This window comes from Lissotriton helveticus, chromosome 8, assembly GCF_964261635.1.
Source record: "Lissotriton helveticus chromosome 8, aLisHel1.1, whole genome shotgun sequence".
NCBI classification, from domain to species: domain Eukaryota; kingdom Metazoa; phylum Chordata; class Amphibia; order Caudata; family Salamandridae; genus Lissotriton; species Lissotriton helveticus.
The window spans coordinates 1,262,254,761-1,262,282,431 of record NC_136069.1 but is presented as its reverse complement, the minus strand read 5'-3'; the positions used below and the strand labels follow the sequence as shown (position 1 = coordinate 1,262,282,431).

The following is a 27,671-nucleotide window of genomic DNA, read 5'->3' as shown; positions in this document are numbered from 1 at the left end:
AGACACCGAGGAGTCATGTTGAAGTGGCATTTTTATTTGTTAAGTTAAAAGACACCACAAAATGCATATCATTTCTCTATCTAAGCAAAAGGCCATTAAGGAGCCTGACTTCACTCCGTCAGGATTAAAGCCACAAGATTATTTCTATGAAAAGGTTATAAAACAGACTTGAATAAAACAGGCGTGAATAATGGACAATTGAAAAATGGCGCAATTGGAACCAGTCAAAGAATCAAAAAAAGGTACAAACACACAATGAAATTCTAGTGCCTAGAGGCAAACAATTCTAAAGTAAAAATAAACATTTAATATATATATATATTACATTCTAAGAGGCCTTAAAAATGCAAGGAAATGGGTGTAGATGAAAATACTGCGACTAGTCAGAGAGAGAGCTAAAAAGCAAAAAGGTTATCTGGATTGGGAGTTACAACCTGAGAGATAGGCGTGATGTCCCAAGTCAGATAAGAATGGCCGGCCTGGAGGACGACGCTGTGCAGAGCACTCTTCGAAGTGTCCTACCTCTCGGTGGAGTGTCGGGCCTGTTATACCTATTCTGATAAAAAAATGGTCAGACCGCACTGATGTAGGTAATGGCGAAGGTGCTTGACCGCACCCCTACAGCATGACCACACGCCTACAGTGGTGGTGCTAAAGTCCTGAGAACATCGAAGTGGCAGGCCAGGATGTCAGGTGTTTGGGCGGGTGGTCTATTGTGCCTGACCGCAGAACATAAACAAAGGATATACGAAGCGTACCTGTCTCTAAAAATACATGTGAGACCGGAACTTAAAGGCAGGCGTTGCCATCGCAGGGCGCTGCTGCGGTCTCATCTGCGAGGCTTGGAACATTGTATATGTAAAAAATGAAGCGAACAATACTTGTGAAATGTCAAGGGCGTACCAGCTGGGCCCCCGTGTGTGGGTGTGAAGCGCCTGTACTTGTAACTGTGGAAAGTTTCTGTGGTTCTGTGGTAGCCTAAGCTATATCGCTGTGTTGTGCACAAAAAGAAATGTATTTTCATGAGCATCGGGCCTAGTAGATTATATCGTAAAAAGTACCTTGAGGCAGTGGGCCTTGGCTTAGGCCTATACCCAGGGATTCCGGGGGGGGGTGTATGTGCTACTCCTGGCTGATTGGGCATGGTGGGGATGGTCAAGCCACCTCTGGACATTAAAACCCTCCAACATTCCCCTCCTCTTGTTCATTTTTTGAACACACTCCTTATGGAGTATCTTGGAGATCTCTTTGCTGGGACGGGGGGGCAGGGTGTGTCATTAACGTAGCACTCGAGCCCGCACTGCTTTCCTTCCTTTAGTTCGACATACTCTCCATCTGATTCACTGAGTATTTCGGCATATTCCCCATCTGACCTATTAAGCAGACATTCATATCTAACAGATACAGGGCCCCCACGTGGGGTGTTTCTACCTGGGGGAAGTGGGGGAGCCGTGGGTATATTGTAGTGGGAGGTAGATGTTGCTCGCTCACTCATCTCTAATTGTATCCCAGTCCCATCCCCAGGTACCCGATCCATGTCTTCATAGTCTGCCTCTTTGCAAGTCCCTGTGTTATTATAATTCATCCCTACTATCTTAGTACTAAATTTCTTAATACAGTGGCTCCCCATCTGAAAGGCGCAACACAGAAGCAACACAATGCCAACTATCGGTATCGTTAATTTCAGGATTGCTGTCAGCCATGAGGGCATCCAGCCAAAATCGAACCAGTCCGTAGGAATAATGTTCGCAGGGGCACCTCCTTCGTCGGTCATCTCTTTTCCCAAGTTCGTCAGCTCCTCAATGGACCTCGGAATTGATCCGTTATCCTCGTCATTTCCTGGTATGAACGTGCAGCAAGACTTCCCTATTTGGTGACACAAACCACCGTCTTTGGCAGTCAGCATGTCCAGGAAGTAGCGATGTTCCAGAACCATTAGTCTCAATGGGCGCAGTTCTTCCCTAATGGCATTTAGTCCGTCTCTGGTGCTGTTGATGGCTTTCATGACCTCATAGCGCGTCACTTCCAGCCAGCGAGCATTAGCCTGAGTTTGGAACATTGGGACTGCTCCTCCAAAGAAAAGTTGGGCCTCGTTGAAGAGGCGGAATTTTTCTGGAACGTTACCAAGAGCTTCGCCTGCAAAGTACTCCGCTGTTCGCCGGTGGCGGTGAAGGAATGTCACGTCGCCTGACATGGGGTGTGTCAGTATGTGAGAGGCATTTGATGCCGGCACGACCAGATGTACTTCATGCAAAGTCACCAGAGAGCACAGTCCGAGCCACTGAGGAGGTAGGTGGAGATAGAGGCGTTCTCCACAAGCCCAGTAGTAGTCCATTAATGCGGAGGTGCCAAACTGCATATCGAAGTTGAAGACCATTTTATTACAGTCTGTGTTACGCCCAACAGAGATGGAGCCATTGCCTAGGAAACAAAGAGAAGGGTTTTTTAGTTTAAATGCTTTTTTACTTTCTGACATTCTTTCCCCACCCCAGGTGTATCTGCTTGCTGCCTCATTCCAAATTTGTTCACAGTTATCCTCTACATCCCAGTCAATATTTTCCTCCCACATTGTTTCGCCAGTCCAAGGGGGACCTAGGGACGCTGCTTTTTCAATATATGTGGGCAGTTTCGAGCCACTCATTCTTGTAATATACTCGGGCTAATACTTCCAGGAGTGTTCTGTTCTGGCATTGAGAAGTGTGGGCCGGGAAGGCCCCCCGGGTGGCGGTGGCCATGAAGGCGTGGGTGTGTGTCGCATGTTGCTAGTGGTGTTGCGATTGAAACGTATTTCATTTGCCTGAACAGCTGCGCTCGGTGATCCATGTTGGGTATATTTTTTTTGTACTTCTCTCGTATCATCTGTTCTATTTCTGTTTTGTCAGAGGTAACCTTGAATATGATATTGTTGTTATCCCATTCTGTTGTATTCACAAATCCAATCCATATTCCCACCCCTCCTACTATTTGGACTGGTCCCTCCACGCGGCAAAGATACAGGTGTAGTAGGCACATCACTATGTGTGGTGGAACCTCTTTAGGAAAAATTAGTCTGTCAGCTCCTACCGCATGGGGGATGTATGAACATACATAGCAGGAGTCATTTGTTATTGCTTTCCCTACTGTTGTCATGTCCCTATACCATGAGTTGTGCATTAGGGATGAGTGGACCGAGTGGTCTCTTACTGACTGCTGCATGCTTAGTATGGGCCCCATACTTTCTTGAATTTCCACGAGATGTTGGAATGTCTTATGCTCTGTCTTTTGTATAGGCTTGCGGGGGTCACGGGGCTTTGTTTTGTATGGGACAAAAGCAAATCGGCGGGCTCTATGGTGGTGGGGAAGCCGTTGGCGAAGTGTCATGGTCTTCCGGGGGTGGGTGACCGCTGGTATGATGGATGGAGCGGTAGATACGAAGGCATTTTCGCTACTTATATCATGGCAATTAAGTATAGCTAGAAAAAGAGTATACCAATTAAATGTTACTAGTGCCACTCCAACAATGATACACAACAGTAATACAGTAGATATACATATCTTTAGTTTACAGCTGGTGCGTTCATGGACCCGCACGTGAGTGTCTCCTTCTCCTTCCTGGTCCACAGTTGAAGGAAAGCCACTGTCCTCCTTCAGGGGGGCCATGGGCATGGCATTGTCCTCTGTCAGTCCATCGTCTGGCGCTGTGAAGGCGCAGGGTCGAGCCGAACATCCCGTCGATGGATCCATGCCTTCTTTTCTGCTATCCGGACGGCAGTTGGGGATGAATCTATAACGGCAAATGGACCTTCAAATTTTGGGTCCTTCCAGCGCCTGACATGCTTTCGGATGAAGATCAGGGTCCCTGGGCGAATCGGTGGGAGCTCAGGATCGTTGGGGCCCTTTTCTTTCCGCTTGGATACCTGGGCAGAAAGGAACTGCGCTGCGCGGGTTAGTGTGCACAAAAATTCATAAAGCTCAGCTTTAACAATCTCAGAGGATGACTCACTATCAGTTTTGGGCCTGGTAGAGGGGACAGTGATATTTATGGATCGTCCAGTGATGAGCTGGTGGGGCGTGAGGTGGTGATCCGAGCTTGGGGAATTTCTTAATGAGAAGAGGGCAAGTGGGAGACAGTAGAGTCATTTTTTACCAATGGTGGCGCTAATTTTACTGATTTTATTTTTGAGCAGGCCGTTGAGGCGCTCGCAAATACCATTGCTTTGGGGGTGGTAAGCGGATGTCAGCTTGTGTCGGACGCCTAGCATTGTGGTCAGGGAGGAAAAGATGGCGTTTGAAAAATGTGTTCCGTTGTCAGTTCTGATGGCGTCGGGAATTCCAAAGCGGGAAATGACGTCACGGAGTAGGAATGTGGCTGCTGCTTTGGCATCGCAGTGGACACATGGTCCAGCTTCGATCCAGCGTGAAAATGGGCATACTACCACAATGAGATATCGGTAGTTTTGGCATTGGTCAATCATATCGACGTAGTCAAGGTGAAGTTCTTTGAAGGGGCCAGAAGGTTTGGGGATGGTGGAGGCGACTGTTTTGAGTGTTGGGTTTGGTGAATATTGTTGGCAGATGAGGCATTTATTAACAAAAAGTTGTATCAGTTCGTGGGCATTGGGGATGAACCAGTCTGTTTGTAATGTTGTGGACATGTTATCTCGGGAGACGTGTGCGGGAAGGTGGAGTTGGTTCAGTGCCACCTGCAGTAGGGCTTGTGGCATGACAGGCTTTCCAGACATGGTTTGCCTGTAAATGAAATCAGCAGGGTCCTGCTGTACTCCCCTCTTCTTCCAGAGGTCTTTCTCTTGATGTGGTGCACTTTCTTGTATTTCTCTGAGATGCAGTTGGGCAATGTGGTCGTATTGTTGTGTGTTGTCGACACAGTATGTAGTATTCATGTCTGGAGTTTCATTATTCATGTCTGTGTGCTGTGTTGGAGCTACACTAACTTCATGCGTGTTTGTCTGTTCTGCTGGAGCTATTGCCTCTTCTGCCTGTTCTACTGGTGCCATTGCTTGCGCAAGTAGGATGGGGATGTCTCGAGGCTCTGGTGCAGTTGCAGGTGGGGGGCCTCTGGCTGCAGCTTTAGCTGCCCAGTCTGCCAGAGCATTACCCCTGGAGACAAAGTCCTGTCCGTTTGTGTGCGCAGCACACTTGACGACAGCTACCTCAGTTGGAAGTGTGAGGGCCTCAATTAAGTTCTCCAGCAATGCTTTATGGCATACAGGTGTTCCATCTGATTTGAGAAACCCACGCCTCTTCCAGCGTAAGATGCTTGAGTGTGTTGTTGTTGTGACATATGCGGAGTCTGAATAAACGGTAATGCGGTCGTCTGCCCCGTAGTTTAAAGCGGAAATAAGTGCCACTAGCTCAGCAGCTTGGGCTGAGTAATGTGGGGGCAATGCAATTTGTTGTACAATGTTTAGGGAATCAGAGGATTCATGCTGCTGGGCTCTAACCACTGCGGCTCCTGTGTATCTTATCCCTGTTTCCTGGTCAATGGTGGAGGACCCATCAACAAAATACACTGTGCTGTCTGGCAAGGGGTCCTCCTTCGCTGCTCCTGACTCATCTGGACAGTATGTGGCGCAGTCATGTGTGTCATCATCTGTGGTGGCAATGGGATGAGCGAAAAACGTGCAGGGTTGACTGTGTGGCATTTGACAACTGTTAGAGAGGGTAATGACAATATCACTTCGTAGCCTGATACTCTTTGTGTTGTTAATGTTGTCTTGGCTTTCTGAATTATAGCGAAGACTGCATGCTCAGTGTACAGTGTCAGTGGGGATCCCATACCAATGGGGGTGCTTTTCTCTACAGCAAACGCTGCAGCAGCAAGAGCTTGTTCGCAGGGGTAATGACCTTTCATGACTGCATCTAGCATGCCGCTGAAGTAGGCAATGGGCTTATGGCCCATGGGGTATTTTTGTGTAAGTACGGCTGTCATGACCTGTCCATTGCAGTGGGTGAACAAGTAGAATTCTTTTGTGTAATCAGGTGTACCTAACACTGGTGCGTTTGTTATTTCATCTTTAAGTAGTTTGAAGGAAGCTGTCATTTCAGGTGTCCAATCTAACTTGTTGCGTCTGTCTTTGGCAGTTTTAACTGCTTTCAGTAAGGGAGCTGTTATCGTGGAGAAGTCAAAGACCCATTGACGGACATAATTGACTAGTCCAAGGAATTTCTGCATGTCTTTTACAGTTTGGGGTTCTGTGGTGCTTTTTATGGCCTCGACTCTGCCTGGCGTGACTCGCCTCCCTGATGCTGATATCACCTGGCCTAGGTACTGTACCTCCGTTTGGCAGTACTGAAGTTTGTTTTTGTCCACTTTGTAGCCTCTGTGAGCCAAGGTAGTGAGCAGGGAGACGGTGTCTCTTCTGCACTCTTGTTCTGTGGTGCTGCAGAGCAGAATGTCGTCAACATATTGCAGCAAGGTGCTGTCACATTGGAAATTTGATAGATCGTCCTTGACGACTCTGTTAAAAACGCTAGGGGACTCACAGTACCCCTGTGCCAACCTGGTATAAGTCATTTGGACCCCACGGAATTGAAATGCCAATAGGTATTGACTGTCTGGGTGAAGGGGGACGCTGAAAAACGCATTTTTCAGGTCGATCACGGAAAAGTACTTTGCACTTGGAGGAATGTTTGTGAGGATGACAGAAGGGTCCGGGACGATGGGGAATTCTGGTATGACTATGTTGTTAATAGAACGCAGGTCGTGTACCAAACGCCATTCATTTGTTTTGCCCTTACGCACCGGAAAAAGGCATGTGTTGCAACAGGAAGTGCATGGGTATATGACCCCCTGATCCAACAAGGCCTGTATGGTGGGGGCAATGCCCTCCTCAGCTTCCTTAGATAGTGGGTATTGTTTAATCCTGGGTAAAATTGCACCTGGTTTCAATGTTATTCTAAAAGGGGTGGCAGAGTGGATAAGGCCCACATCGTTTGGACCAGTGGTCCACAGGTGTGCTGGGACTTGAGCCAAATCGGCCTCACGCACAGAATCATACCTTGGTATGGCAGTTGGCGTTCTCTTTTCCACTGTCACTGAGAGGGGTACATCGTTCATGTAAATGATCTCTGTTTTGGCATACTCATCAGGATCGCCAAAGAGTTGCTCATCTGAAATGTTCCTCACTAGTTGTCCAGGCTCAATGAAAATAACACAGGCCCAGGTGCACATGCGGTCATCACCTGCTAGAAGTGCCCCGTATGTTGGTGTTATTTCAAGAGCCTGTATCCCTAGGATCATGTTTTTGTCTGGTGTCTGGGAGTGTTGGGACTGTGGGCGAAAGAGAAACTCCTTTGGGAGCAGGACAGTGCGATTGTGCACTTCTGGGGTGTTGGCTACAATGAGATGCACTGCGGTGGCGAAGGCTTGCTCATCCACAGGGCGAGCCCTTATTTGATCCTTCAAAGAAGAGTCAGTGGTGAGTGCCATCATCCTTGCCACAGATGTGCCTGGTATAGAGCAGATCATTGTTCCGTTGTCATGGAAGTGAATGGTCATGTTCAACTTTGCCATGAGATCGCGCCCTAAAAGATTAACTGGAGAGTGTGGTGAATAGAGCAGCCGCTGTTCCAGCACACGGTCTCCTATTTGTATGGGTACTGGCTTAGTGAAAGGGACCCTAGCTATTGCCCCAGAGAATCCCTGTGTGTCCGCTGTCTGTTCAGAAATGGGCAAAGGCCCGCCTGTAATGCAGAAGTACGTGGCGCCTGTGTCAATGAGAAAGCTATACGTTCTATTGTTTATCGTGACCAGGACGGTGGGGTCGTCTTCACCGCACATGGTGCATGATAAAACCGGGCACACGAGGGTTGTCTGTGGGCTGTCCTAGTGAGCGTATCCTCCTGCTTGGTAGTGCTGGATGGTGCCTTGTGTGAACGGGTTGTTGGTGGCTATCACCACTCCACCTTGGGGCGAAGAATTTTGGGCTTGGGGCACCATTTGGTATGTTGGTGTCTGCTGTTGGGGCTGCATGGAGGCTTGCATCTGTGGGGGCGACTGCTGGGTCTGGACAATCATGGGAGCTTGGAGTGGCACTAGCTGCATGTTTTGCTGTGGGGCAGCTTGAGCACAGGCATAGAGCATCTGAGGTTGGTGTGGGTACATTTGCTGCAGCTGTTGGAAGCGTGGTTGCGCTTGGTGGGCGGGACCCATGGATGGCTGGCCTTGGTCTCGGAGTCTGGATCGACATTCTCTTTGCATATGGCCCGTCTTGTGACAGTAGAAACACTGCGGTGGGGCTCTCTGCTGTCCTACTCCATTGCCTCTTCCCTGCATGCCTGTGTTTCTACTTGTATCATTTCTGTTATTGATGTATTGCCGTTGTTGGTTATTGTTGTAGGCAGGTTGTGCTTGTATGTATTGTACTGGGGGCTGCTGTTGGACATACTGCACGGCAGGTTGTGGTTGAGCTTGCACATATTGCACGGCTTGTTGGGGTGGGTACTGCACATATTGTATGGCTGGCTGTATTTGCTGCTGGGGCAGTGTTTGCATCTGCTGAGGGACAGGCTGTGTGTTAGGTGCCAGTGCGTTCTGGGCGGCCTGTGGGAACGTGGTAACTGCTGTCATCTGGCTGACAGGTGCTGCCAGCATGAGAGTGTCTAGGGTGTCTTTTCTCTTATTAAGTTTCTGTTGAACCAATTTGGCAGCTGCGTTCTCTATGGCTAGCTGTCTGCTCTTTTCCTGTTCTATTTTCTTTTTGCAAAAATGTATGATGTGGTCTTGGATCTCAGGCCACGGTTTAGACTCCATGGCTACTACTCCATCTAATCTTTCCTGGACATCTTCTGGCAGCCCTCTCTTGACCATATGGTAGAAAAGTCGGCTATTCCCTCCCGTGGTGTTCCAAGAGTCACCTAACTCTTGGTGCCACTTTTCTTTCATCCTGGAGATGAAGTTGATCGGATCCTCATTAGCTTGCATTGTCAATGACATGAGAGACCCAATGTCAGGGACATCCGGGTATTTCATTCGCAATTTCATCCAGACTGCTGATCTTATTTTGTCAAATTGTTCTCCATCGTACTTGGTGTTATTCATTGTTATTAACCCTCTACTAATGCTTTTGAAAATCTCTTCTGCTTCCCCTCCCATGAGGGAGATGAGCAAACTTTTCATATCGCCTATCCCTATGTTGTGACCTGTCGTGCTTTTCTCCAGGGCCACTATGCATTTACTTCCACCCTCCGTAAGGGGTGGGAGGTTCTTCTTAACGTGCTCCTTCTCTGCGTAAGACCAACAGTTACAAACTGGGGGGTCAGTGGCATTTTTGTATAAAAGAGGCATCTGGCGTGTAACTCCTATATCTGTATCTTTTGGCCTTGTGAGGTCATGTAGTCTGGCATATTTCTGCCAAATCTTCAGACTGGCCCGCATATAGGCATAGTCCCAGTCCTCATCCCCTACACCTTGTAGGATACATTCAACTGCTGTTGCCATATGCTGTGGTTCAAAGGACCCTATTCTTGGCCAAGGGAGCATTTGCGGTGCTAGGGACTCTGTCCAACCAGCCAAATCGTCGGTGAAAGGGATGACAGCATAATCAGAATCTTCCCCTAGTATCACTATGTCGTTGGGCGTTAGGTCATTGTTTGGCGGGGCGTGTTGTCTGCTGAGAAAAATGCCATTGCTCTTGCTTGCGCGGGTGCTACGCATGGAAGCAGAGCCCGAGACATCGTAAGTGATGTCATCTGGACACCCGTGCGTTCCCAATATCCTGAGTCTGTCTACCTCGGTCAGCCTAGTCCTCCTTCTCCCTCCTGCACCACCAAAACATTCCTGTTCCTGACGGAATGGATTTGTCGGCCCTCGGGCCCGGGGGGTATGATGGAAGTCTGTTGTAGGTGCGGGAAGGTGTTGGGCAAATGGATCCACCGCGGCAGTGCTTTGTGGAGGCGTTCCTTGTGGTGTGAAATGGACCTGGGCTGTTGTGGCGGGCGGGCGCTTTTGTTTAGTGACTGCTTCCTCAGTCCATAGAGGACGTTCGGGGTGGTGCAGTTCTTCACTCCCGATCTCTTTAAAGGGATCTATTGGTGCTGAGTGTTGCGGTGGTGTGTCTGCTGTTGCTTGAATTTTTGATGGTGTAAGGATGGCATTGTTGATGGTCTCAGTTAGTTTGTCATGCATTTGCTCAATTTTTAATGACATGCGCCGCAGCGAGTGAGTTACACTATTGTCCTCGGGCGATGCTACTTGTCCAAATGAGTGAGTCATGTAATCGGCGTTGGTGTTGGGCATTAGTGATCCACCGAAAAGGTCTAAGGTGGTATTTCCATCTGGACTATTTTCTAAGCTTCTGTTATCGCCCGTGGCCCTCCATTGCTCATAGTTGATAGGGACAACCACCGGGGGGAGGGGGGCTTGCAGTTCCCTATCTTTACACTGCTGTTGGACCGTGGTGAACGTTATTTGTTGGTTGTCGGTGCCTGCGCCAAAAACTGGCCTGTGTTCCTGGGTGACAGGTGGGGCTTTTGTACTCTGGAGGCTGCTGAGATCAGGGTAGAGGGAAAGTGAGTGGTGAGGTGAATGGTGCGATGATGCTGACGAGTGGTGGGACGGTGTGTGTGAATCCTTTGAGGATGCGAGGGATTCATTGTCGGATCCTTCGTTATCTTCCCCGGGTGGTGGGATGGCCATAGAAGTGGGAGTGAGTTTGAGCGTGAATTGTGCATCTATTTGTCCTGGCAATCCTGGCACTGTGGCGTGTATTGTTGGGTTGCCGCTGAATGCACCGTCACTGCCACTGGGGGCAGGTGGTGTAAGCGCTACAGATGGGAGGGTTGGCCCTAGTGTAGATGCAGGTATTGTTGGACCGCTGCCGGTGTCAGATGGCAGTGGGAGTGACTCTAGTGACTCTTGCGGGGGTGTATGTGCTGCTTCTGCAGTAGATGAAAGGGGGCCTGGTGGGTTACAAAGGTCAGGTGGGAGTTGGGCGTATCCCGCCGCTGGTTGATTATTTGTGGTGCAATGTAAGTCTGGTGTGTCACATTCTGCATTTATGGTGGGCTGTATTGCAGTGTACATGCCGCTAGCCTGGTATGGTGGGGGCGCCGGAGGAGCAGGCGCTATAGTAGCAGTGTGTTCCTGTATATTGTCTTTAAAGATACGCCAGAGATCTAGGGTGGCCTTTCTTTTCTGTAATTTAGTGCCAGAGTATCTAGTGTCTAGGAAGGTGGTCATATGGTCGAGAACAGTTTTATCAAAGGTCCCTTCTGAGGGCCATGAAAAATGCAAACTTTTGGTCAATCTGTGAAGCTCCCTACAATGTTTTAGTATGCGTTGTTCCTGCCTGCTGAATGTCTTTAGGACGTGCTGGAGGGGCGTCGCCATAATGAGATACCTGAACGTGTAAATGCAGGAATGGTCTATTAATGGGGGATGGTGTTGCCTGTGTACACCTCCCTAAAGATCTGATACGAGTTCACCTCCTACACCCTCAAGGACATGGTCATATATATCTTTTTGTAATTGGTGTTCCTGTGTAGAAGTACAGCCCGGGAACTGAAGCTGGCCGCCAAAGCAGGCGTCCGCTATTTTGGACTGGAGCGGGTTTCTGGGAAAAAGACTTGATAGTATTGTCGGGCCTTCCCAACTTTCAAGTTGTAAGATAAAATATATGTGAAAGCCAGTTTTATATACAGTAGAACTCAGTATCCTATTCATAGGGACACTAGCATATATGCCCTGCACTAAGTCTTGGGGCCAGGAGGAAGTGAGTGCGGTGGGTATTTCTAAGCCTATGTGTAATGGGTGGATATGTATGTGGATACAATCTGGTGGTTTGTGCACGGGGGTGTAGTAGGAGGTACTATTATTTCTCTTTGTTGTGCTTTGAGGTCCCCGTTCGGGATGTGCGGGTGTGTGAGAATGCCGGTGCTATTGAGAGCCTTATTTGACGGGTACGACTGTAGTCAATGCCCAATGTTTGCAAAATTGTGATCAGAACAGCACTTGTTAAGGGTGTTACGTAAATAAAGCATGAAGGGTGACCGTCAGAGATACCCACGACGTTGTTGTTGAGTAAATATATCGTGAGTTGGGGTGGGTTTTGCCTATTAGAGTTTTCGTTCATACCCTTCGTGAGTTAGAGCAATGAGGTCGGCTGGCAAGGGCGCGCGGGGATGCGGAGTCCGCAGAGTCTGGGGAACAGTCGTGCAGTAGTGCTCTCAAGAGGGGTGTTGGGTGGTCTTGAGAATGTGGGTGAAGAAAATAGGAGTCGGAGTAGTGGGTGTGGGGGAACGTGGAGCGTCGGGGTATGTGGGGGAGTATGAGGCTGTTGCGGATGGAGACACTGAGTGGGTGGACTGGGTGGAATCCAATGAAGATTCCTCGTCGGTGACAAGGATAGGGGAGGAGGAAGCAGACTGGTGGGGGTCACCTAGGGATTCAAGAGACTCAGACCGGGGAATAGATAAGGTGGGAGAGCTGGGTGTACTGTCAGGCGTAAGTGGGTGGGGGCAGGTGGTGTCAGGAGATGGTGGGGTGAGAGATATATGTGGGAGGGTGTTGTATATGTCGGTCAAGGAAAGTGCAGATATGCGAAGTTGGGTATTGGGCGTGAAAGTGACCCCCAGGACTTCCCAGGCATTGTCTAGGATATCTCGGAGCTCGTCAGAAAGGGGCGTTAATTCGCTAATAGTGGTATTATGGACAGCAGAAGGAGTGTCGTACACAAAATGGATGGTGCAATTGACAATATGCGGGGGGCGTTGGACATCCCGGGTGTGGGGCGCGGTGGGGTCTACGAGGTACGGGACGCGTGATCGTGTATTGCGAGGGGTGGGGAAGGAGTCTTTTATACCCTTCCCTTTTTGGCTAGCAGTTGCCTGGGCAAATGGTAGACAAAAAGAACAAAGAGAGTTGGCACCTACCTAGCAGGGCTGCAGTAAGTGGAGAGGGAACACCAGGATGCAACCCGGACACCAGGCACCTACCTAGCAGGGCTGCAGTAAGTGGAGAGGGAACACCAGGATGCAACCCGGACACCAGGCACCTACCTAGCAGGGCTGCAGTAAGTGGAGAGGGGACACAGGAATGCAACCCGGACACCAGGGAAATGGCAGGCCAGGCGCTCAGGTGATGCGTGCAGAAGCGGGGATCACCAAGAGGCAGGTGTGGGGTGTGGGGCCAGGGCAATCCCGTGAAGGCAAATATGCCCTGTGTTAATAGAATGCACAAGAGCCAAGACAGAAGCACAGCAGGCAATATAGCAAGGCAGCAGACAAGGGAACAAGGCACACGAAAAACACATATCAAAACAGGACATATTAGTGTCAAATAAATAATAACACAATACATAGGATGCATCTGTAAAAAAAAAAAAAATGCAAAGTACAGTAGACAGACCTAGATATTAAATCTCACTAAAAAAGAAAACCCAGGGAATGGGCAGCGCACTGTGGAAATAATCGCAGATCAAAACCTGGGAGAGGCGTGACCAGAATGTATGACCTAGGAGGAAATGGTGGGCACAGGAAAAAGGGTAGCAGCATATCTCAGTAGTGTATCAAAGGGGGGGCACAGGAAAAAGGGTAGCAGCATATCTCAGTAGTGTATCAAGGGGGGGGGGGGGGTGTAGCATCTTTGTCGTGTAGTGTGTCCGAGGGAAGGGGGGTCGTGGACAAGAGAATGGAGCAAAAGGGCTGTCGATCGAGTGGCAGTGAAGCCTCGGGGGAAAGGGAGGGAGGAATCTGAAATAGACCACAAGCACTTCCTCGTGTGCCAGGTAGCGGCCCCTCGTGTGACGGCGCAGCTGTGCCAGCGAAGCCTCGGGGGAAAGGGAGGGAGGAATCTGAAATAGACCACAAGCACTTCCTCTCCTGGGGATTGCGAAGAATGTAGTGAAAAAAAAGAAGCGACACCCAGATGGGGAGAGAGAAAGGAAAAGAGAATGAATATGGAACGAGAGAATAAAAGGTAAATATATATGTATTGTATGGTGTCTCACCCAGTCCTTGCAAGATGATGTCTATGAAGGAGGAGATGAAAACAGGGGAAGATGTGAAGGAACGAGATCCAAGGGCACAGAACTGAGAAAGGGAGGGGGAGGGTGGGCCCATGTGTGTGACAGCACAGGCACGACGCAAGTGGCAGAAGGCAGAGAGAGAACCGTAGCCAGTGTAGCAAGATACAGTGGAACAGTACTGTAGACAAATTAGTGCAAGCGAAGTGTGGAGGGCACTGAAACCCCGTAATACAACGCAGGGGAAACACACATCAGTGAATGAACTATGGGACCATAACCCATAACAGAAAGAAAAGGCCTTAGCGCCCATGCGCCAGAGAGAGAAAATCCACCTCTCCTACAAACCAGGGGGGGGGACTCAAACCTCTCCTCCCATACAAACCAGGGGGGGGACTCAAACCTCTCCTCCCATACAAACCAGGGGGGGGGCTCAAACCTCTCCTCCCATACAAACCAGGGGGGAGGACTCAAACCTCTCCTCCCATACAAACCAGGGGGGGGACTCAAACCCCACCTGAGGGTACCCTAGGATGCACCTCCGGACTAAGCCATAGAGAAAATACTAAAAACTCAAGACTTACAAACCCAGTATGAACCACAAAACCTAGAACCAGCCAACCTAGTACCCGGAAAGAGAGACAGAGGGCTAATCCTGGCCAGCCGACTGCCTACAGCGAGTCGGGAGCCAGCCAGAAAGGCCCCAGAGACCCCGCCTCACAATCAGACACCAAGGGCAATTCAAGAAAAAACAAAAATGTCCTTGGCTTACCCCGCGGTGGTCAGCAGAGGAGACAGGACTCTCTGGGACAATCCGTCGGGGAACTCCAGATCCACCGCAGGCAAGAGCAGTCGTGGCAGGATGACGTGGTCGCCAGCTGACAAGGGGAAATTGATTGCCCCTTGATTAGTTGTCACCTGTGGTCACGAGCTGCCAAAGTACCGCTTCACTGAGAAACAAGGAAGAAAGATGTGAGACACCGAGGAGTCATGTTGAAGTGGCATTTTTATTTGTTAAGTTAAAAGACACCACAAAATGCATATCATTTCTCTATCTAAGCAAAAGGCCATTAAGGAGCCTGACTTCACTCCGTCAGGATTAAAGCCACATGATTATTTCTATGAAAAGGTTATAAAACAGACTTGAATAAAACAGGCGTGAATAATGGACAATTGAAAAATGGCGCAATTGGAACCAGTCAAAGAATCAAAAAAAGGTACAAACACACAATGAAATTCTAGTGCCTACAGGCAAACAATTCTAAAGTAAAAATAAACATTTAATATATATATATATTAAATTCTAAGAGGCCTTAAAAATGCAAGGAAATGGGTGTAGATGAAAATACTGCGACTAGTCAGAGAGAGAGCTAAAAAGCAAAAAGGTTATCTGGATTGGGAGTTACAACCTGAGAGATAGGCGTGATGTCCCAAGTCAGATAAGAATGGCCGGCCTGGAGGACGGCACTGTGCAGAGCACTCGTCGAAGTGTCCTACCTCTCGGTGGAGTGTCGGGCCTGTTATACCTATTCTGATAAAAAAATGGTCAGACCGCACTGACGTAGGTAATGGCGCAGGTGCTTGACCGCACCCCTACAGCATGACCACACGCCTACAGTGGTGGTGCTAAAGTCCTGAGAACATCGAAGTGGCAGGCCAGGATGTCAGGTGTTTGGGCGGGTGGTCTATTGTGCCTGACCGCAGTACATAAACAAAGGATATACGAAGCGTACCTGTCTCTAAAAATACATGTGAGACCGGAACTTAAAGGCAGGCGTTGCCATCGCAGGGCGCTGCTGCGGTCTCATCTGCAAGGCTTGGAACATTGTATATGTAAAAAATGAAGCGAACAATACTTGTGAAATGTCAAGGGCATACCAGCTGGGCCCCCGTGTGTGGGTGTGAAGCGCCTGTACTTGTAACTGTGGAAAGTTTCTGTGGTTCTGTGGTAGCCTAAGCTATATCGCTGTGTTGTGCACAAAAAGAAATGTATTTTCATGAGCATCGGGCCTAGTAGATTATATCGTAAAAAATACCTTGAGGCAGTGGGCCTTGGCTTAGGCCTATACACAGGGATTCCGGGGGAGGGGGGGGTGGGGTGTATGTGCTACTCCTGGCTGATTGGGCATGGTGGGGGTGGTCAAGCCACCTCTGGACATTAAAACCCTCCAACATTACTATTCTGAAAATGCCACTTTTAGAATGTTAGGCATTTTCCTGCTCTTAGTCATTTGGTGCCTGCTGCAAGTCTCTGACCACTGGCTGGGCTGGGAGGCAGTTCACTTTGTGTATTTCCTCTAGACAGCCACACACAAAAGAAGGCTGGGTGTGACTTCATCCACTTCAAATGCACAACTGGGTACTAGACCTATGATCCTATCAACTCAGTACACTTTTGGATATGAAACCAACTTGCCAAGAAGAACTGCTGTGCTAAGGACTGCCACTCAGCTGGACTGCTGCTCTGGAAGATTGCTGCCTTGCTGTGCTGCCCTGCTTTCTGCTGCTCTCTCTGACTGGACCTGCATCACTTGACCCAAAGTGACATCAAGGGCTAGCTGACTTGCCACCTGTCCTTAGAAGACTCGGGGATATCAAAGACTTCCATCCTGCTCCTGTGCCTTGTTCATTGGAAGTGAAACCACATGCTTGCTCCAGCTTAACCAACACATCCTCTGCTGCAAGAGCAGAATCAACAAATTGCTACAGATGCTGGAAAAGAACCCACGCATCTCACTCTGAACCAGCACATTGCCATCAGAACCGCTGCATCGGAACCGCCGCAACACGGATACTGCAGAAAGATGATAAATGCATTCCTTCAACTGCGTGGAGAAACACGGTGCATTGGCTTCTGAACCAACGCATCTCAGATCTGGCGCATCATCTTCGGAATCACCCCTTCGCCGTCATTGCATGGGAAAAAACAGTGCAGTAGAACTTACCTGCACTGAGGAGGGGGGAGGAGAGCAAGCCCTCACGATTGCCGACACCGCCAGGAGTCCATTCCAGCAGCCTACAGCGCCGCCGCTCCGGGACTACACATCCCGGCGGCCCTAGCGGCGGCGCTGATCAACACGCACCAGGAAAGCGCCAGGAGGCGCCTTAAAGGAGAGCTCCGCTCCGCTCCGCGGGACGCGAGCGGGACGCCGGGCTAAGCCCAGGCAAAGGGCGGGCCCTCTGTGGCCCTCCGAGGACCTGAGGAAGACGGGACGGGCCCCTCCATTTGGCCGCATCATAGAAGCAGGTACAGAAAACAACTAACCCTTTTGCTTCCAATTGTCATTTGTCCCTGAACCGTCCAGTGTCCTTTTTGGAGCTCTTGCAGTCCTAACAATATGTCTATCTGGGAGGACCTGAATGCCTTGTGTGGCACAAACTACGCCCCTAATATATCAACTCCGCCCACATCTGGCAGAAATACTGACCTTACAAACCGAACTCCCCAGGAACTACCTTTATTGCCTGAAATGATTGCCACTCAACCTAACACGCTGCCCCAGGCCCTAATCACCAAAAGGAACATTGAGGAGATTCCAGCTAATGTTGATCAAATGTCCTGTAGCCCCTCATCACCCCCCGCTATTTCAACTGTTTCAACGCCACAGAAGGTGGGGGCCACATCAATTGACTCTGCTTCCCCCTTCCAATCGATCCTACTGGCCCACATTGAACGACTGCTGAACGCGGCCCTATCACCCCTGGTCACAAAAATTCAGGATCTGGGAGAAAGGTTGTCCAGCGTGGAAAAAATAGTAAAAAGGATTAAGCCATCAAATGTAAACACTGCTTCTCCTTTATGTTATACGCCCTCCACCAACCATGAGAAACCTAAGTCTACAGAACACAGAAAAGTACGACCAATTGATTCCTCTACTAGCAAACCCATCCCAAAAAGTTGTAATATTACTTCTAAACCGACTTATGTCTCTTTAATAGCACCTAGGATTTCTCATGAAAGAAGGCATCGAATTGACCTACCCCCTGAAGCCGCCCCCTATGTCACTGTTCTCTCTGGGGTGCCAGAGCTTAGACAGGGCAAATTTGAAACAAACCAGGACCTGCTGAATAAATCCATCTTCTGGCTCAATAACAATAGACCGCTGCCACCTGACCTAGATGGCGGAATTCTGAGCGTCAGGAGGGTGGGATGGTTGGGTACGTTGCCCAAAAATTGTCCGGGAGATCTGATTTTAATTAAATTCAAACACAGAAACATTGTCCCCTATCTAAGATCCTCTCAGCCCAAAACTGGAGATGGCCCTATTTGTATCTGTGACCTGTTTGACTTTTATCCTGGCCCCAGAGTATTGAACTATAAAATCCGTTGAAAGGGGGTTCCTGTGTACCATGCGCTTTTATTCTGCACAAGATTGATTTTAGTTTGTTTTAAATAGTCAGATTTATTTTCCCTTTTAAACCTGCAATTAATTATTGTGCCTTTATATATGCATGTACTTTTTCTCTGTTGCTTTTATGGTTTTAAACTTAAAAACCGAATAAAGCTTGATTTGATTTGAAAACAGTGCATCTCTTTGGTTGCAAGATCAACACAGACACATTGCTTGGCTGCACCCTGCATCTTGTTGTTTGCACCCAGACTTAAGGTATTTTTACTCAGTGGGTCCCGCGTGGGTCCTGTATCCAGCCCGCCCTCCTTCGCGGTCGGGCTGACCTCTTGACTGTGTCCCAGTCCAGCACAACCAACAAACTCCTTAGGCGCTCATTGCTTCTAAACTGTATTTTTGCATTTTATCTTTAAAAATGTATATCTTAGCTTCTATGTATTGGATTTTTGTCATTTTGGTTTTGTTTTATTTATCAAATCACAATCTATTTTTCTAAACCGGTATGAAGTCTTTTTTGGGTGTTTTTAAAGTGTTATTTTCTTTAGTGTTGCACAAATACTTTACACATTGCTTCTTAAGTTAGGCCTAACTGCTCTGTGCTGAGCTACCAGAGGATGAGCACAGGTTATTTTATGGTGTGTATCTGACTTACTCTGAATAGGATTGTGGTTCCTGCTTCGACAGGGTGCATACATCTGCCTACCAGAAACCCAATTTCTTACAAGGCTCATCTCAGAAGAGAGTGCATCACTGTATACCCGTATCTGGATGACTAGTTCATCAAAGCGAGTTCACTGCAGCTGGTGTCTCACCTGCTCCTTTTGACAACTTCAATGCTGGTTGACTTTGGATTTTTGATCAGCCATCCCAAATCTCACAAAGAGCCTGTTCAATGCCCCCTATTCATTGGGGCTGTTCTAGATACCATCTTGGTCCAAGTGTTCCCTCCTCCACAGATGATACAGGATTTTCAAGTTACGGCTCCCATTTTCTGGATGGGAGCTCTAGTGCTGTTCCTCAAGGTCCTGCATTTGCTTGATCTGTTTGCTTCTTGTATCTTCCTGGTCTCACATGCTGACTCATGAGTTCTCTACAGTGGTGTCTCCACAATTAGTGGGTCCAGCATTAAGGGGACTTAGAATTTACATTGATCTCCAAAGAAGATGCAATGAATATGTTTTGGTGGAGGCGAGAGGTGTGGCGCAGCGGGCAGAGTGGCTGACTCTGGCGTTCCAGACTTGTGGTTTGACCCCCGGTTCCAGCGGGAGCTAAGCTCATCATCATGTGACTCTGGGCAATTGCATTTTTAATCTCCTCGACGGCCCCCAGAACCTAAATACCCTTATGAGTGATAAGTCATACAAATATGGAATTTAGATTTTTTGATTTATTTTAGAGAATGGAGGTCAACCTCACTGGTGGGAGACCCTTCTGTCCCTCTTCAGTGATGCCCATGGTGGTAACAGACACCTCCATCTTCAGGTGGGGCCCATTCCAGAAGAACACAGAGAGAAGATGCCTTTTGGTCTCCAGAAGTGCAAAAATTGCACATCAGTCTGCTGGAATTAGGGACTATCTGGTTGGCCCTCAGGGTTTTTTCCATTCAATTTGAATTTAGTTAGTCCAGATCTCAGCAAACAATGCAACTGTGATGTGGTACCTAAACAAACAGGGAGTAGTGGGGTCACAGACTCTCTGCCGAGAAGCCATTGGCTCTTTATCTGGGTGCATCATCTCTGTCTGGGGCTGGTGGCCAGTCACTTGGCAGGCTCCTTGAAAACCAAAGCTGATAGCCTCAGTCGGTGCCATGTTGCCAACCACGAGTGTCGTCTTCAATCACAGGTAGTCCAAGATGTTTTGTTGGATCTAATCACAACTCAGAGCAACGCTCCTTGCCTGAAATTCTGCACCCTTCAGTATCTGTTGCAGGATGCCTTGGGAGACTTGTTTCAGATGATATGGAAGTTGACACTTCACTGTCTTTCCTCCCATATCTCTAATTCACTGAGATATGGGAAAGGTTCACTAAGACCAGGCCCAATTCATTCTCATTACACTAGATTAGCCAAAAAGGATGTGGTACACCGACCAATGGCCCCTCAGTATAACAGCCCCTCTTTGTCTACCGCTCAGAGAGTACATGTTGCCTCTATGGGAAAGGCAGATTCTGCACCCTGTTCTTCAGAGCTTACACCTTTATGGAGACTGAGCAGCGTGATCTGCACGTCTTTCAGCTTCCACTGGAAGTGCTGGTCATGATATTCTTTCTGCTGATCTTTTAAAGCATCACTCACTAATGTACTACAATTTGCGCAGTCCGTGTCTCAGCAAAGGTGTGCTTTAGCTAAGGTGAAGGGGTATGTTTCAGTCTTATCAGTGTTTTCTTGCCTACCAGACCAACCCTTTCTCTTCCCATCTCAGGTGGTATCAAGATTTCTGAAACAAAACGATTGACAAACTTGTATCCGCTGATACCATTTATCATGCTACAATGGAATCTTAACCTGGTTCTGACATTTATTACTGGTCACTTATTTAGGTCTCTGCAAAGTTGTCCTTTAAGACTAATAACCCTTTCTTGGTATCCATTACTTCAGCTTGATGGATTAGCTAGCTGCAGGCCCTTTCCTTTCTCGCCCTAGTTGCGTGCTCCTTCCCTGGCAAATTGGTTTTCCAAACTAAGGCTGATTTAATTCAGTAGGTGATGTCCCCATTTTATCTGGGGTAAACCATCACGCTACGTTTTATCTGCCCCATATCTTTCTACAAAAGAGGAAAGACTGCACCGGTTACATTCTAGAAGAGCAGTGAACTTCTGCATCAAATGTATGAAAGACAAAAGATTGGAGACCACCCATTCATTGGTTACACTAGTTGCAAAAAGGGTAAAGCATTTCAGAGGTGTATAATTTCCAGATAGATTATCCTTTGTATTAAAATCCGTTATGTTTTTACTAAAAAAAAGACAATTTTGAAGCAATAAGGGCTTACACCACCAGGGAGAAGTCTTCCACAGCAGCTTAAGCTAAATGAGTGATCGTAGCAGACATAGACAAGGCGGCTATGTGGTCCTCTGCACACACCTTTGCAAACATCACTATTTTAACTCTGAAGTTAGAAGAGACTGTGACTTTGCCCACTCTGTACTTCAAGATTTTCTAATCTAAGCAAAACTCCACTTCTTCCTCCTTTCAGTTATTGCTTGGGAATCTATTCAACGGTGAAGAATCTGTAAGAAGACGTATTCAAGAAGGCAACGCTACCTATGTTTGATAATGATTTTTCTGTTGGCTAAGCTTTCTCCCTGGTCCTCCCACCATACCTCTTTTCCAATAAAGTACCATGTTAGTTATGCACTGTACCAATATACAATTTTCAGTCTTCTGAAATGTGCCTCGAAAGTCGTGTTCAAAACCTACTCTGACGTTAAGGTGGCAGTCCCAAGGCTTTACGACTCCAATGACATCATTGCGACTCCACCTCAGACATTGGAATGGAGGTGACACCACCTGTTGGTACCATAGAGCTATTCTCAGTGTTTTCCAGATCCAGTATACTGCCTTGGATATTCAAAGGTGAAGAATCTGCAGGTAGGTAAAATATCCACTAGAAAGATCGTTACCGAAGGTAAGCAACTTTTCCTTTGGGCAGAATCAGGTAGAAGTCACAATCAAATCTAAAACGCTGTCTAGTACAGGGCAGAATCAATCATGTGCCATTCTTAAATCAGCAAGATGATAGAGTTTGGGAACCTTCAGTCATATCCTAAGCACCCTCACACATTCTATTGACTCCGCCTCAGCCCTGCTACATTAATGATGCAAAATGAAGAAGAAAATCAAGACCTGGCTCTTTCCGAGGGTATAATTCCCTGGGTGAAATAGTGATAGCGTCTTTCGGTATATTCCCTCCCTCTCTCCTGCTCACACTACTGACTGCTTCCTTTGACCCACTCCCTCAGCGCCAGGATGCCCGTAGGGCTGCAGTGCGCTCTCCAAATGATATAAATAAATAAATAAATTAAGTAAACATAAAAAAATAGAACAGGGACATTTTAGAGCGCTAATTCTTCGTGAGGTGTATCTTGGTTCTGTTGACAGATAACAAGTTTATTGTTGCTTAACAACTCAATTTGATCCAAAGAATGTAAGGCTGAGTGAACTAGTTGGGATATGGACTGCAAATCATAAGGTCCAACTTAGATCCCATTAGTGGAAGCCTCAGTCTAGTGAGCACCAGTCAAACTTAATGCAATCATTTTAACATATTAAAAAAACTGCCCATAAAATATTTGTTTTAAGCGTACTTCAAGAAAACAAGGTTGAGCAGAGACTTTGTGGGTTTAGAAACGTCATTACATTACTCAACCATTGGATCAAAAGCAGATTTGTTGATTCTTTCTGGAGGTGATAAACAATTTGCCTTGTAAATAATGCCCCTTTCAAGCAGCACGTAGCGTGAAAGGGGTGGACAATGGGTGTTGCAGTGGGCTTTCCGCCACAAAACACCCATTGCTTTTTAAGGCTGCCCCTATTTACAAGGGTGGCGTAAATAAGGGGTAGCGTAAAAAATAAGACCAGGGAAAATCTGGTCTTCATCTGGCGCAATGAGGAGAAATTATTAATTTCTCCTCATTTTTGCTGTTTCTAGCAGCACACATAGATCCATCAAATTGCCATTAGTGATTGTTCATATGCATGAAGGTGTCCTTTCCTGCACATAAATAATCATTAGAAAATGACGAGTTGCAACCACTATGTGTGCTGCACAAGCAGCACACATAGAAGTTACAAATCGCCATTATTGATTGTTTATGTGCAGGAAGGGACACCTTCCGCCATATGAACAATCATTCCCTGTAACACAGGCACCCTTGTACCATGGTGCAAGGGTGCCTGCGTCAGCGCTGGCAGCTAAATATTGTGCCAGCGCTAGGGGAAACGCAGGGGTGTACCCTTTTATTGTAAATACGTGCATCCCTACATTTCCAGAACATCGGGGCTCAACGTAACCAATGGTGGCGTAACACCGCGCTCTGCCATTCTGTTGTAAAAATGCCTCCCTGTTCTTGAAAGGAGGTATTACAGTAGTAGTCAATTGGATTACCAGGTGTCAAAAGGGCAGCAGTTTTTCATTCTCTTAACTTAATTTGAGCATTAAATCCCTTTAGTTAGCTAGTTAGATTAATTATACAGTTACATTGTTAATATGATTGAAAGTAGGCATCATGTTTGGCTGTCTTCTAATTGACAGCAGGAGATCAATTATCTATTGTCTTGTTATAGGTTGTCACAAAAAATTATTAGCAACTTTTGATGATTTCCTAATAATTAAGTGCTTTGCAGAAGTGATCAGAAATGCTGTTCTGACTTCTTCCTTTTAATAGTAGTCATTTAAAAAAGAAATAGCATTGCATCATCTTGAAGCACTTCAAGCCAAGATGTGTTTGTTTTGGACTAATAACAGTATCTTGTCAATACATACCTGTTAGAGTCGTGTCTGAATGTACGACTGTTCTGCTGATTACATCCACAGAATTCAAATTTATGGAAACATGTTGCAAGCTCAGTTGAAGGAGGTGTGCAGAAACGTTTACTCTCACGGGTGGAATTTATAATTGTGTATAATCCACTAGTTTTTGTGGATTTTTCACTGTAATGTATCTAATGTTATTAATCGGTCAATAGTTCATATGGGCCCACTGGTAAAGCAGTAAACTCGCGCAAGGTTGGACCGTTGTGGTCATTCTCCTAGAAACACAATTTCTTTTCTCACCCAGTGTGCACTAAGGACTAAGGACTCAGAGCCATATTTATGAGAGTTTTGCATCATACTTGCACCATGCTAAGTGGTACATGCACGACACAAAGCTGTAAGTCATATTTATGAAGCTATGCAAAGCATCTTTGCGTGGCTTTAAATGGCTTCAAAAATATGGAGTATTGCAATGCAGTGCGAATCATTACGTTGCATTACTCTGTGCAAGGGAGGCGTTCCATTGACGTTGCGGTGGGTGTTCAAACACAAATCCCATGCGTATTTACTAAACCTGGGAATGCGCCAAAAAGATGGGCATACCGAGGTGAGGCATCACAAGGAGAAACATCTTTATTTCTCCTTGTTTTTTCCTCCTTCTATGTGTGCTGCAGGATAGAAAGAGAAAAACGCCTCCATGAATTGTTTTTGTGCAGGAAAGTGCCCCTTCAGGCAAAAAAAACAATCCTACCTACAACACAAGCACCCTTACGCAATGCTGCACGGGTGCTGGCACTAGGCTACCGAAATGGCACCAGGGCAGAGGGAAAAAACAGGAATGCGCTGTATTGCTTAGCTACGGCACATTCTTACCCTTTCCCAGTGACGCTGGGCAGCACAGCAAGATGACTTGTGGCGCTGCCCTGCGCCACTATTTTCATAAACATGCCCCCTAGTTTAGAGGTCATTGCAATAGGGGCATAAAGCATTGATGGGCAAATTATAAAACATACGAACTAAGTGCTAATTGTCGGTATTCTGTCTTTTAGTCTTATTACTCCATTTTGCCACCTTCTTAGTGCAGACTGTGGCCAAAGGCTGCACCTTGTGCCTAGAGCCCACTACGCAAGGCCTTCTACGTACCATGTTCACTATTTGCAGGATATGGTAATATGAACTCCCTTTTTCTCAGAATGTGCTGGACACAGCTATAGAACCCTGCTGAGACCATGTGCTGTGGGCTCTAAGAGCATGGGGCAGTGCATAACATGGCTAAAGGGCTCTTCCTACCTCCAAAGTCAACCTGTCATGAACACAAACTGTGCCTTTTCGGCTCTGGGTGAAGGAGGCCTGATGTAAACGCAATGCCCTGCACCAAGAGTCTTCTGGGTATGGCACTAAACTGTGACAATTTGCCTTTGGAGAGGAGGGACAAGATGCAAGATGTGCAAAGTCAATTTCTTGCACCCAGAGCATGGTCAAAAGTCATTTCTAGCAGACACAAGAATTGGAATAAAAGCAAATATCTTCCTCTGGTTGTTTGGAATAACAAAACACACAAAATCCAATGCAAAAACTTGCATTAAGGGTTGTCGTGATTAAACTTTAAGGTCCCATATACCAACAAACTGGTCACAAAATGTAGCTGCAAATTTTGCACCAAGTGTTTGTGACAAGTCTTTGATTTTGTGACGCTACCTTTGTACTAATGGGTCACGTTGCAAAATCTCCAGTCAGCGGATCACAGAACGATCTACCTAATGAATTTTAATTAGGCACGTTGATATCTGTGACCCCACATTTATACGTGACAAATGCAGGGATGGTGACCTAAAAGGAGGAGCAGCCCCCCCCCCCCCCCCCAGCCCTGTGCTTGCATGCCCAAATGGGAAACTTTTTTTAAAAAGGAGCCAGTGTTCTTTAAAGGAACTGGTCCTACTTTATAAAAGACTTCCTGTATGGGAAGATATTGGGCGGAGTTCAGTGGTTTGCATCCATACTTGGAGTCACAAGACATATTGTCTCATTGCAAATCATCTCATTGCAAATGGCAAATGGGGGATCCCTCGTTCATGCACTGCTTCTATTTGCGATACAGAATGAGTTCTTAAACCCATTTTAAAATTCGGATAGGCTTTACTGAATCACAAAATGCGTTCAAATCATGGCACAGCGCCATTTTGCAGTTGCAAACCTTGTGAATTTGTGAATCGTAAAATGGTTTCGTACATCTTGCCCCATGATCAGTAGCTGATAACGATTATCAAAAGCGAAAAAGCTGCATGAAAAAACGTCAGTTAGAGATAGTTTTTCTTATGATCCAACATTTGCCTATTTTGGCAGCGACATCACTCCTGCCAAATGCAAATCTCATGATCTCTGGCCACAGATAATATCATTAGTGACATCATGAGTTACGCCATGAGTAGGTCATTGGGGGAGTTGCATTTGGATTCCTCATCATATATGGAGATCTCAGAGGTTTTCAGGTTTTGGATCAGAGCAAAAACTTCCCTTTAAGTATTTTTTAGATAATGTTTATGTATATCTATATATTTATAGCATTCCTAAATATATGTATATCACATCAACTATTGACTTCACATGGTATTTCCTCGAAAACTGGCACTATGTTTACTCACTAGCACCAATATTTACTCACCACTGCCATTTGGTACTGAAAGTGGGTGTGCCATTTTCTCGTGAGTCAACTTAATACCTTTTCCTGACATCTTTAAAACTGGGTGTATCTTGGTGATCTTTTTTTACCCAGCTCCCTAAAAGGCCTGCAGAAGCTCCTATTTTCACATCAAAACCCATAATCAGTAAACATGATGAACTGTGGGTAGTAGCTATAGTATTTGCGAGAATTGCAAGATGCTTGTGCAAGAAAAACTTAATGTACTCATAAAACATAGTATAATTGACAAGCAAAAATAGTATCAATAATTCAGCATCCTTTCATCTGTCGATGGTATATTGTAAAATAAGTCCCAGAACCAGTGCCAGTGCCCACCACCTGCAATAGGCAGCAAAAATGAAGTACTGTTGTCATGTATTTTTAATATAAAGGTGAGTCGACAATGAATCTTGTAAGATAGAGTGGACAAAATTACCAGTTTCAATAACTACTAATGATCAAATAGTGGTTGCGTTGTATAATGCAGGTTGAATGCACACTTTCCTTACATTTGCATCGTTTGTTTTGCCCTTCGCTCACTAACCGTTTGTATATCAGCATTCATCCGACTTTTGAACAAGCGCAGCTTGACAACTGGGCACGCTGTCTAATTATTGGGGTGAATATATAATGGGCCACATGCATTAACCATCGGTCCGTTTATGACCCAGAAAAATGCTTTTTCCATATGTATGAAACACAAATTGCGATTCGGAAACACGTTACCGAATAGCAAATTGTGTTTGCGTTTCGGTATTGGGAAGGGCGTGTTTATGGCATCCCTTCCAAATACCAAATCTGAATGGGATTTATGAATGTTTTGCGGCCGAATTATGGTCGCAAAACATTCATATTTTACCGACTCCTTAAAGGAGGTGGTAAAACATTTGCAAATGGGAAGGTGTCCTCAGGGGGCCCCTTCCCCTTTGAGAATGGAAAAAAGTTACATTTTTTCTTTTTAAATGCATCCCTTTTTCCTTTAAGGAAAACAGGATGCATTTAAAAAGAAAAGACGTCTTTCTATAAAAGCAATCACAGACATAGCAGTCTGCTGACCTCAGCAGGCCACCATCCTTGTAATGGCATAAATCACTAATGGGTCGCAAATTGCGATCTACCTAATTCATATGCATGACGTAGGTCTGTTTGCGAGCCATTACAAATCGCTACTAAAATGCAAAAGAGTTTCATACTTAGGAATATCGA

At 46.6% G+C, this 27,671-nt stretch overlaps 2 protein-coding genes across 2 annotated transcripts in view; one reads left to right on the top strand and one right to left on the bottom strand.

Annotated features, from left to right (window-relative positions):
* Positions 1–27,671, top strand: part of VWA3B (von Willebrand factor A domain containing 3B) — a 1,052,517-nt gene that overhangs the window by 808,216 nt on the left and 216,630 nt on the right. The window lies entirely within an intron of this gene.
* On the bottom strand, positions 125–14,904 carry LOC144773301 (uncharacterized). Its single transcript, XM_078658241.1, has 2 exons — positions 14,734–14,904; positions 125–3,911 (listed from the first exon to the last, which is right to left on the bottom strand). The coding sequence occupies exon 2, from the start codon at positions 2,639–2,641 to the stop codon at positions 1,205–1,207; it is 1,437 nt and encodes a 478-aa protein (XP_078514367.1). The 5' UTR covers positions 2,642–3,911; positions 14,734–14,904; the 3' UTR covers positions 125–1,204.